Source organism: Macaca nemestrina, chromosome 11, assembly GCF_043159975.1.
Source record: "Macaca nemestrina isolate mMacNem1 chromosome 11, mMacNem.hap1, whole genome shotgun sequence".
Lineage (NCBI taxonomy): Eukaryota > Metazoa > Chordata > Mammalia > Primates > Cercopithecidae > Macaca > Macaca nemestrina.
Window position 1 is genome coordinate 41820464 of NC_092135.1, and position 12295 is coordinate 41832758.

Below are 12295 nucleotides of genomic sequence, written 5' to 3' on the forward strand. Positions count from 1 at the left end.
ATATATCTTGATGTGGATCATGGTCAAAAGTTTGAAAACACAGCTGTACTAGGATCTTTGGGTCATATGAGGTTGTGTCAGATACAACTGCCATTATTCTCAAGAGCCTTCTATTATCGAAGTATGTATGATAAATATACTGCAAAATGCAAACAAAATCCCATGGACATTCAAAGAAAGGAGGTAGCACATGTGTTTGAAAGGCCTGTGAAAGTGGGTGAGATGACTCTTGGAAGATAGGTTGAGCTTTGACAAATAAAGGAGGAGGGAGGGGCACTGGGTGGTGACATATGAGCTATCTTCAGGGAACACCGACTAATCTAGGCTACAGTGCAGGATATACATGTTTAAGGATTGAAGTAAGGCTAGGAAGGTAGCTGAAACCATACCAGGATGGTCAGAACACTGAGGCTGTACTTAATGTGATAAGATCAGAAGAGAAGGTGAGATACATGGGATCATCTTTAGGAGTGTTTTTAGTCAGCCCCACAAAGACCTAAAGATAAACTCAACAAGAAAGAATAAAAGCTCCCATAGGATACTTGAAGGTGAAGAACGAGTAAGAGGAAATGACGGGATCAAAAACATACACCAGGGTAGCTGGAATAATTGTGACTGGCAGCACAGGTAGATATCAGAATGATGAGGAATAAAAAGTGTTTTCAATATACCTTTGTAACAAATCTGCACATGTAACCTCCTGAACCTATAATAAAAGTGAAAAAAAATACAGGTAGAAAACAAAGTGTATTTAAAAAGTACAATTATTATGCTTATGGTTTTTATAATAAACATTTCAGAAAGTGTCACTAAGTAAAATCCCCTTGGGGGTGGGGATTTTAAGTCTGCATTTTAAAAGCTCAGAATCCCTAGTCTCCAAGGTCTCTTCTAGTTCTAACTTCTTTAGAATGACTTTATTTTACAGATGAGTAAAGTAAGGCTGAAAGAGGTGACATGGCCAGTCAGTGGCAGAGCTGGAACTAGACTCTGAGCCTTATAAATTCCAGGACACTGTTCATTGCATGGCAGCATATATCTGATGGTTTCCATTTCAGAAATGTAACAATTTAGCCAAGGAGAGAGATAGCTGGAAAACCTCGCTAGTTGGATCCAGATATTCATATTAATTCCCTGTTGTACTGCTTTCTGTCAGAGACTCCTGTTCTGATAGGCATTGCAGGAAACAGGAATATTAAAACAGGCAGGCCTTCCCCCATAGTCTTTTATTGGGGAAATATTATTTTGACCATACCACACTCCAAATCATGACCAGTATACAACTATAGGAACTCAAAACCAAGTATAGCAACTACATCCTAAGATCTCCCATCAACCCTAAATCTCATATACATTTATAGGCTTTCAAAATTAAGGTCTGTTTCCAATTTCCTATTTGTCTATTAATGTTGATCTTTTCTATTAATTAATTTATTTTCCTGGGTCTTTTCCAAGTGCACATTTCTCAAACTTTGAGGACAGTTTATGAAAATGACAGAGCACTTTCCCTCAGTGATGTTTTCATACTTATAATTTTGGAGAACAATTTCTTGAGAGATGTTTTGGGAGCTGTATTCCAGAACTCATTATCCTCATGGTCTTCCCTGGTAGGATGGATAGATGATCTTGCCTTAAGAGTTGCAATGAATCTTCTGGTTTCAGTAGAAAATATTACTCCACTTACAGAAGCTGCAGGAGTAGACTTTAAGCCCAGGGATGGCATGCCTGGGAGTGATGCTAGAAAAAAGAACGATTCTCACAGGACACATTGAGGAATGAGAGTGAGTTGTTACCAGTTATTTGCAGCTGGTGAATGTTTTGAGCATTTGGGAGGGAAGGGTATCAGCCTAGTTAACAAGCCTTTCCTGAGAAAGGAAAAGATAGCTTCACAGGTACTGAATGGGAACCTCGCCCTTGTTAGGTTATCAATAAAAGCTGGGCCAGGGTAGCGCTCCCACCAGGAGTGCTGCAGACTCCTCTTCTGTGGGGCTGTTTCAAAAGTTCTACTCTTCACCTACAAAGTGCCTTCCGGTCAGTTATACCATGGCCCTGTCATGGCAGCCAAGTGACTATAGTGCAGCGTGATACATGCTTTGCAACTGATGGAATGAGTACAGATGCCATGAAGCAACAGGAAGGAAAGAGAAGAGTTATAAAGTTGGGATTTAACCAGGTGGAGAAAGGGTTTGATTTTGTCTACATGGGGAGGAAGAAAGCAATTTAAGCAACAAATAACACAAGACATGGAGGTGGGTAAGGGCACAGATGTATTCCGGAAATGGCAAAGATAACTGGAATTCATGAGGAGCTAGTCTGGGGTGAGATTCTGAAGAACCTCCCCTGCTATAAAGGAAATTAAGTTCATCCTGCAGAAAATCTGACACAAATACTTAATATTGTTATACTATTATGATTATCTTCTTGGACGTTGTAGGTTTAGAAGGAACACTGACGATAGCAAGTAGATGAACTCAGTGTCAAGGTATCCAGAGTCTGGGAGGCTAATCTGAAGCTTCTGTAGGAGTCAAGGGCCCAGAAGAAAAGGGCAAGAACTGGAAAAGAGGCAACAGAATCAGAATGAGGCATGCGATCAAGAAAGAGTAAGATCTTAGTCACCTGTTCGCTATGGGACAGTAGAGAAGAGAACGAGGCAAGAACAACTTTTGTCATCTGTTTTTTTCCTTCTTGGAATTATTTCCGTGGGATACATTCCCTGGTGAAATGACTGAGTCAAACAAAAGGTAGAGTAATACAGTTCAGGAAAAATAATGTACATCATCACCACCATACATGCAGAGGTTGCCCCACAAGTGGGCTAGTCTTAGTTACAAGTCTTTACTTTTATTGTTTTGTTCAAAGCAACTGCTCGCTCATAATTTTTTTTTTGTATTTACATATATTTCATTACTGGTAAAATTAGAGAGTCTTCTCCCCTAAAAGTTGATTTAGTATTTCTTCTGATATTATCATCTCTTTTATTAGCTGTGTGACCTCAGGCAAGTTATTCAACTAAAGCCTAGTGTCCTCACCCATACATAGGGGAGAGTAATTATACTTATTGAGGGGATTGCTGTGATATAAAATGAGATACCACAGTAAAAGCCTAGCCCTGGCTTGGTACGGAGTAAGAATTCAGTAGATTACTGTACTTATAATAATGTGTTGATACTACTGCAAACCTTAATGTATAATTTGTTGTTTTATCATAGAAACATTATTTATTTTATTCAATTAACTGATTTCACTAAGAAAAAATACTCTGTTTTTGAGCTGGGATAAGTGTATTAGTAAATTTTGTATTAGTAATGTTTGTTGGTTCTTAAATGTATATACAAGTTTTATTTCTGCTTCTCCATTTCTGCCTAGTTGTTTTTCTTTTTTTTTTCACTTTCATATTTTAAATCTGTATGGTACTCTTTGAAAAGTTCTCACTTCATACATGTTCTGAATTTGGTAGGACATGTTTTCCTTTGTGATTCCTTTGCTAGTTTGCCCTTTCATTTATTTATTTTGTTTGGATTTTAGAACCACTTTGTGAGGATATGTAAAGTAATATTCTGGCACCCTAATTGGAGCCTTGTTACCTTCATAAATTATCTTAAGGGATACCATCATTTCTATTTAGCATGTATTCTTTTTCTGTCAGGAGCTTATACGCCTACCTTTAATTGAATCTTCCTTACTTCTCCCATTATGTTTTGTTGATTTCTTTATTTCAGCAAAGGATTGGGAGACAGAAGACTTCAGTTTGAATTTCAGATTCTTGAAAACCGACTTTCTCAATCATGTTCTCGGGAAAGTAACTACGTGTCCATTTCTAAGAATCATGTGAAGGTGGCTCTGTCTACTGAGAATCTACTTCAAGTCCATGCTACTAAAATGGAGCTAATATGCGTCATTTCCTCAGCTATAATTTGGGGAGGTTAATACTTGTTAAATCACTAGACTGCTATAAGGTTTGCCCATAAACATTGTAAATAATGTATTCAAAATTATTAAAATGTTACAATATAAACAAGAGTGTGATATAATAAAATGTAATTATATAAATATTTTTGTTTTCTAATGAGCCAGTAAGATTCCAGAGGGGAGGAACCATGTCTTCATCTCTTGGTATCCACAATACTTTACGTGGTGCTAGACCATAGCAGGAACTCAGTAAGTAATTATATGTTAGGAAATGAATAATGATAAAAAAAAATCATAAGGAAAAGGAAAAGGTTTAGGGAATGGTATGGTCTGGAGAAAAATCAGTTTATTCAATCTTACTAGTACATTAACTTCATCTCAATGTATTTTTGTTGTTGTTGTTGTTTTGAGACAACAAGGTCTCTCTCTGCCACTGTGCCTGGCCTAATCTTCTTATAATTCAGCATTTATCAATACATTAGTAACTTTCCTTTTGCTAGGCTCTCCTTGTGACAAAATTTTAAAACTTTATATTAGGGTGATGTATGTTATTTGTGTCCTAGAACCTTTCTAGTATTTCCCCCTTAGTATAGTTGCTCTGCTGAAAATGAGACAGGAGCTGGGAGCTTAGTGAAGGAGAAGATGGAAGTGGAGGGAAATGTTATACAATTATCCAACATTTGACTCCAGAGCCAAGAACCAGAAATATGCCAAGATCATAGTAATAACCATTGTCGTACCAGATACTAACCAGAAGCTTTCCATATACTGTTTTTAGCCTCAAATTAAAGGTGAAACAGAAAGACTTCTGTCTGCGAAAACCATAGTTCAGGTTTTTGGTTTCCTTGTAACCTTTCTGGCTGCCCTAATGTCTAAAGCTAAAACTCCTTTTCCCACCATGTCTGCAGCATGGAAAGAAGAACGCTTGTTTAAGGCTTTGGCAGTTCACAGAAAAGAATATTTTGTTTAGAATTACCATTTGTGGGAAACTATTAAGTATACAAACACATTCCACTTATTTGATATCTTAAGCATTTTGTTCTTCTTTTTTTTTTTTTAAATAATCTCAAGGGCTAACAATGTGACCTTATCATGAGAACTGGCCAAAACTCAAATATTTGCATTGAGGAGCTTCTAGGCTTTTTGGTTCATTTGTAATATGGAGTCTGATGCAGATGCTTTATGTAGCAGAATGACCTTTCCAATTTTCTGAATAAAAACAAAATGAACTTTTAAAGTATAGGATCATTCATGTCTCCTATGGATCCAAAATGCATTAAAAACTCATTCCATGTACAAACTCTGGAGGCAAGTCCACGAATCCTATAATAAAATCTGCATAGTAGTTTAGAAAGCACTTTCCCTCAAATTATCTAATTGTGCTGAAATCCTCATTATAACTCACTGAAGCTGATAGGGCAGGTGATTTTATTATTATTTCCCTTTCCCATCTCCTCCTTTTTATTGCACAGATGGATGAACATGGGTTAACTTAGAAAGCTTCAAGAGACCCAGTCCCAAGCCTGGTTTGCTGAGTTCAATTCCCACAGATCAGTTTCTCAATCCAGGCACTACTGACATTTTAGGTTGGATAACTGTTTGCCATGGGGGCTGTCTGGTATACCACAGAATGTTTAGCAGCACCTCTGGCCTCTACCTACTAGATGCCAGGAGCACCACCCCACTGCGCAACAGTTGTGACAGCCAAAAATGTCTCAGACATTGCCAAATGTCCCTGGAAGTAGAGGTGGGAATCTCTGGTTGAAAACCACTAAAAGCTTTTCAAAATGCCAAGTCACCTGTAAGTGATAAGTAACTCCATTTCTACAGAGACTACCTCCACTTCATATCTGCTGTGCTTTCCAGGACATAGTTGCTAGATGTGTCTACAGATACCAGCTGGGTTGTTTCCAGCAAGAGTATTACAGGCAATGAAATAGCTGTCCCTTATCCACAGGGGATGAATTGCAAGACCTCTATTGCGTGCCTGAAACTGTAGGTAGTACTGAACCCTATGTGTACTATGTTTTTTTCCCCTACACATTTCACATGAGTGGCCAGGAATTTCTCACCATTATCAACTCCTGCTTTCTTACCTGTAAAACAGATGATTTTGTGAATTTCCTTGTAGAGCACAGGCTGAGCATTTGCCTTTGAGGTAGACTGATTGGGTGGTTTCTGGCGAGTGACTTAACCTCCCTGTGCCTTACTTTTTTCAGCTGTAAATGGTAATTCCAACAGTGCCTAATTCACAGGGCTATTGTGAAGACTATGCGTAAAGGGCTGAGAACAGTGTCTAGCACATGCTATGTGCTTAAGAAATGTCAGTTCTATCATTTTTAAGGAATGTTCTTGTAAGTGATGAACAAAGCACTGGAGTGGGACTGCAAGTTTCAAATGTCACAAAACATGTCTACTTCATTCACCACCATTGCATCCTAAATGTCGAACAGTGCCTGGCGCAAAGAACGTACTTTAAAAACATTTATTGAAAAAATATAGCAGTGACTAGGGCTGAGGAAAACTGACTCCCAGGTTCCACTCCAAACCCTGCCACTATCTACTGCCCATCTCACCCACCTTGGAAAAGTCACTGATTCTAGATCTCTCATCTCCTGTAGAATGAAGAGATGATGCAAAAGACCTATAAAGTATAGTGCTATAAATTATAACGGACACTCTTAATTCTACTATTCTTTTTAGGAAAAGGATTACAAAAACTTTGTAACAACATAATTTTTGCTTAAAAACAATCAACAGTATAGAGACTCTACAAAGTTGCTGAATTACAGTTTTCAAAAGAAATTTAGTGATGAATGTTTCATCAAAAAGGGCAGTAAAACTTGGCACTAATGCCATCTCTCAGTGGTGTGCTACTTTTCCCCCCAAGAGCTCTTTAGAGAGGGAAAGAAAACAAAGCTGCAGAGTAATCAGTGGTCCTGCAGTAATACACTAAGCCTTTCTTGGTTTTCCAATCCTTCTGGCTTGTATGTATAAGAGAAAAGCTTGACTCACTTATAGGCAATGTAATCAACGTGACTTAAGCTTTCAGAGTCTGCTTCTCTACCTATAAAATGGGATAGGGTAATACCTACCCTCAATGGGAGTATCATGAGCATTACATAAAATAATCACACAAATGGCCAAGAAAGCACATTTTCAATTAATGGAAGTTATTACTAGCATAATAATTGCAATTATTCACAAGAGAACCATATCCTTACAAATGTTAACAGTGTTAAGAGCAATTGTTCTGGCTGGGTATCACATAGTATATAATTTTTTTTTTTTTTTTTGAGACAGAGTCTCACTCTGTTGCCCAGGCTGCAGTGCAATGGAATGATCTTGGCTCACTGCAACCTCTGCCTCCCAGGTTCAAGTGATTCTCCAGCCTCAGCCTCCTGAGTAGCTGGGATTACCCACGTGCACTACCTGGCTAATTTTTGTATTTTTAGTAGAGATGGGGTTTCACCATGTTGGCCAGGCTGGTCTTGAACTCCTGACCTCAGGTGATCCACCCACCTTGGCCTCCCAAGGTGCCAGGATTACAGGTGTGAGCCACTGCACCCGGCCAGAAATGCTAATGTAGTACCCAAAGAGATCTCAGACAAAGAAATGCATGCCAGCTAGGTAATTCTTTTTGTGGAAGCACTAGATAAGAGACTAGGAGTGCTGAATGGTGAGTTGGGGAAAAATTAATGTTTAAAGTTAGAGAAACAGTTGGGTCAGAAAAAAAGAACATGAAAAAGCAGTATAGCTCAGTGGCTAAAGCACTGCCTAGCTGAGTGGCCTATTTGTTTTTCCACCTGGGAAACAATGGAGATAGCAATACTGAACAGGATTGTTATAAAGGGTTAGAGAGTTAATATTCATGAACAGCTTAGAACAACACATGGAATACAGTAAATGCTATCTAAGAATCTGTTACATAAGCTAGAGGGGTGACAATAATGGCTGAAGTGACACAGAATGGCCTGTTAGGAAGCCTTTGTTGTAGAGACCAGCAAAACGGCCTTCTAAGGGCACAACCTGGAAAGCTACCAGCTCTTTCATCCATTCCACACCCGGGCTCCTTCTCTGTGCAAGGTGAAGTGCCGTGGTCGTGAAGAGTCAATACACATTTGAAATGGTAGAGATGAACCAGTGGCTGAGGCAGAAGAAAATCTCTGTTGCTACTAGGAGTAACAGAAGCACGTGTATAGACAATATGCTATCCCTTCCTGTGGGCTTTCACAGTACTCCCTGTGTATTTCACAGCATCCCAGTTAGACAGAGATCCCAGAGGGGGAAACTGAGCGCTGTTCACTGTGGAATGCCCCCTCCACAGTGCTCAGTAAGTATGTGTGGAAGCGAAGCCAAAGTGAACAATAATTAGTCACCTGTAATTACTGAGCACTAAGTACTTGGACCCCTAACTGCTCCACATCCTGTTTTCAACCCTCCGTATTGCTCTAAATAGCTCAAGGTCAATGTGTGGGAGAGGAGAGATGTAATCCCAAAACTTAGGCTTTTGAGTAAAAACCGAGTCTTCTTTGTAGTGGTGGCCTGAAAGTACCCAGTGGTAAAACCAGCTAAGAAGCTTTCTGATGGGGGGAATTTCCTCCAGCATTGTTTCTCAGTCCATCCACAAACACCTCAAAGCTGGTACAAACAAAACTGAACTTCTCAGCTTTGCAAATGAGGTGATCTTTTCTTTCCTTCCTTCTCTACAGCCACCCATCTATCAAATTCTCTTCTTTGCTTTCCTTGAGAACATCCCTCTCATAGAGCCCTCTCACTGATTTCTCTGCCAGCACCTTATAGGATCACACTGGGATTACTACCAGAGGGTCTTACTGTGATTCTGTCTACACATCATTGCAAGACACAGCTTCCTAAAATCCAGGTTTCATCATATTTCTTCCCTGTTCAAGATCTAGGCTCCCTATTCCTTACCTTTGCCCAGTCTACTCTGGTTATCAAGCTCCTTCACATGTGGGCCCTGCCCTACCCGTGTAATGCACATACCAACATCCTTATTAAGGTCTGCATGTAGAATCTCCTGTTCTGTTTAATGACCTCACAGCACTCATCACTGAAGTTTTTCTCTCATTTAATCACCTTTTCCAAAATGTTGACTTCTTGTGCTTTGCCCATGTTGTTTCCCCTTTTGGAATAACTTAATCTTTCTTTTCTGGCTATTCAAGTACCAGCCCTTCAATTAACACTCAAAACCACCTGTGTGGCTTAGATAACTGTATAATTGTATTACCTTGTGTTTCATCCTCTGTTGCCTATGTGTAGGCACAAGTGTTCCCTTCTCAAAAAAAAAAATGATAAATTTCTTGAGAGCAGGGAGTTTGCATTATTTTTACTTATTTGTCCAATAAATATTCACTGAGCTCCACCACTGTGTCAAGCACTGCACTGGGCTTTGGGGTACAATGATGAACACGACAGATACAGTCCCTGTCCTCATAGCATTTACATTCCAGTGTGTATGGGCCATGTGTGCTTATGTGCATATGCATGAAAGAGATGAAAAAATTTATACATATATAAATTTATAACTGAGATAAGTACCATGAAGACAAAGTATGGGGTGCTGAGAAATCATGACAAAGCTTCACAGCAAAATAAAATGCCCCTGAGCTGAGATCAAAAGGATGAAATAGATATGAACAGGCAAACGTCCAAAGGTCTCAAGAAACCTGGTGTCTTAGGGGAACTGGGAAAAGGTCAGTATCCACAGCTGCAGAGGGCAGACAATGAGCCATATGAGACAAGGCTACTGAGATGCACGCTGGGTATAGTTCCTGACACTACTAGAATCAAGAAGCACTTGCTAAGTGAAAGTAAACTTTAGATGTTCCTTAGGAGTTATAATGCACAATGGCTTGTTACTTCTGAAATATTGTTGCTTGTACATTTGATTTTTCAAATAATGCTGAATACCCAAAGCTTAAAAAACATGAATACTTGTATAACTTGTATGCTTATGAATCCTCATTTTACTGACCCAAATGTGACCAGTGAGGATGCAGGGTGAAGGAAATGGCTCTTTGAAAAGGCTCCATGTGCCATTAATAAAAAGAGGATCTGCTGCTATCAGCTTCTGATTTTTCTCTTTCTCAAGTTCAATAAACAAGGCACGAACCAATGACAACTATGACATGGACTACAGTCCATTCCATATTACAAGTTAGATGCCAAAATGCTTTACATAGGCCACCTAACAGATGTTAATGTATTTCAGCCAATACCCATGTGAGCAGGATTCAAACCAGTGACCCCAGAGGTGAGAGGTTATATATATCCAATTACAAATTCCCACTTTCTTTAAGTGTTAAGATGCCTAAAGTAATATATTTTTTTAACATCAAGATGCATTGTACAAACTATATTTGATCAAAGAGATGACTTCACATTCTCAACTTAAATCAAAGAATGCTTACTTATGTATTTTTTAAATTGAATCAGACTTTAATGCCATCGTATAATCTTTTGGTTAACAGTGCTTATCTTGATTATTCTAACAAAGGGAAACATGGAAATTAATACTTACGTTGTAGAGCTTATATCATCTATAAAAATACACATTAGAAAATTCAACAGAGGTACCTGGGACATCTGTGAAGGTTTCTCCAAGGATAGACACGTGGAAATTGAGTCCTAAGTCTTTAAGATGCATTAATACCTTAAAAAAGCTTTCTGGATCTTTATCATGCTCCCTGGAAATAAACACACAAAATATAACTTGTGTTACCTCAGGGCATGTGTTAGGAAAAGTGGTTTCACTTCCTACAGTATCAATTTTTTTCATGGTCTATTGCTGGTTGGGGAGCCTCTGGTATCCAAGCAGAGATTTCTTCCTATAACCTCACACTATAGCATCAGCAGTGTTTTCATGTCCACAAACTTGTCTCTTATGATCAGAACCCAGACCTATTGAAGTTTTAAGGATCTGCAGTCTTAAAGGAGAAATCTGCCTTTTCACATCTTAAGGCTAGACTACAGAAAGTATAGTGTATTTACTTTTCCCTAAAATGGTTAATTTTCTACTTAACAAAGGTTAAAAATAAACTTTTTTTTTTTTAATTTAAGAAAAGACCAATCTTCAAAGGCTGACTCTCCAATGATCATAAGAATGTACCAACGATGCTTTTCATTTCCATAGGTCTGAATACCTTCCTCTCACATTTACTGAGCTCCTTTGTGCCCACAAGGAACGCACAATTTAGGGAGATTAGAGACCCTCTCACTAATCTCTCATTTTAAATAATTGAATGGAGAATTATAAATACATCAAAAGGAGGTAGGTCTGGGTCTATGTCTGCTGAGTATTAACTTAGGAGTGGAGTTATGCACATACAAAAGAATAGTAATAAAGATAATTCATTTAGTAGAGGCTTTGGAACACATGGATTGTTTTTTGTTTAGCTTGTCAGTCTTCTTTGTAAATGACAAAATGAGAGGCTAAAGGACACTAAAATTTAAAAAAATTCTACAATTCAACAAATAACATCAAAATGAAGTGAGTTTTTTTTTTTTCTTAACATCCTAAGGTGTGAATATTTCAGTATTTCTTGCATTTAATTACACTGTTTTAAATTATCTTATTTCAGACAGATGTGGACCAGATGTCTTCAAAATATTTGGTTTTTATTTATAATTCAGAATTTTAACTTCTTTTTTACATTATGGAAAAATAGTTATGTATCAGCAATTGAATTTCCCGTTTACTAATTATGTAAAATAAATCTGTAAATTGATCAAACTGCTATATGAAATATGAAAATTACATCATTCAGGAAATCTCAGGAAAATGACATCTGCAACCCTAAATGTGTTAATTCACAATTCAGTCAATATTTTCAGTATCATGAATTAAAACAAATGTATCTTCTAATTAACATTTTAAAACAGCATTTATAATCTTATGAAATTATAATATCTTATACAATTAGAGTTCTATAGCCATTTAAGTTCTATATCTCTCAGTTTGATTTAGTTCAAATAATAAAGAATGCAATGGTAAAATGTTCATTGCTTTATAAGATGATGTGTTTTACATACATGTACCATTGGGAAGTTTCTGGATAGTTCTCATAGATACTACTGCTATGGGCAAGAACAAAGACTCAAAACAGTCTGAAAGTAAAGAATATGCCATATGCCATCTTCAACCATATCAATCAAATAGCTGCCACCTACCTAATCTATAAAATGTTCTTTTAGTCTGATTCTCTAGGAAATACTTAGATGAAAAGATTGGAAATAACATAATATATCTTAAAGCGGGAGTATCACCATAGGGAAATCTAGCCATTCAGTTCTCTAAATTTTTCATTTTGAGTTCCAAAATTTTGGCTACGGATACCTAAGAGACCTTATATTCTAAATATGGCTG

The 12295-nt window shown here is 37.8% G+C and overlaps 1 protein-coding gene across 36 annotated transcripts in view; it reads right to left on the reverse strand.

Moving 5' to 3' along the window:
* LOC105492615 (glycosyltransferase like domain containing 1) overlaps positions 1-12295 on the reverse strand; it is a 407319-nt gene that overhangs the window by 16000 nt on the left and 379024 nt on the right. For 19 of the 36 annotated variants that reach the window (XM_071072686.1, XM_011759841.2, XM_071072696.1 and 16 more), the window contains 3 exons: positions 10507-10616; positions 1525-1734; positions 672-706 (listed from right to left, as the gene is read on the reverse strand). The exons of 6 other annotated variants lie outside the window; for them this stretch is intronic. In XM_071072686.1, coding sequence (XP_070928787.1) covers positions 672-706; positions 1525-1734; positions 10507-10616 — 355 coding nt within the window. The remainder of the gene's footprint in view (positions 1-671; positions 707-1524; positions 1735-10506; positions 10617-12295) is intronic. 11 more of the 36 variants (XM_024796265.2, XM_071072701.1, XM_071072709.1 and 8 more) reach the window with 1 other exon arrangement.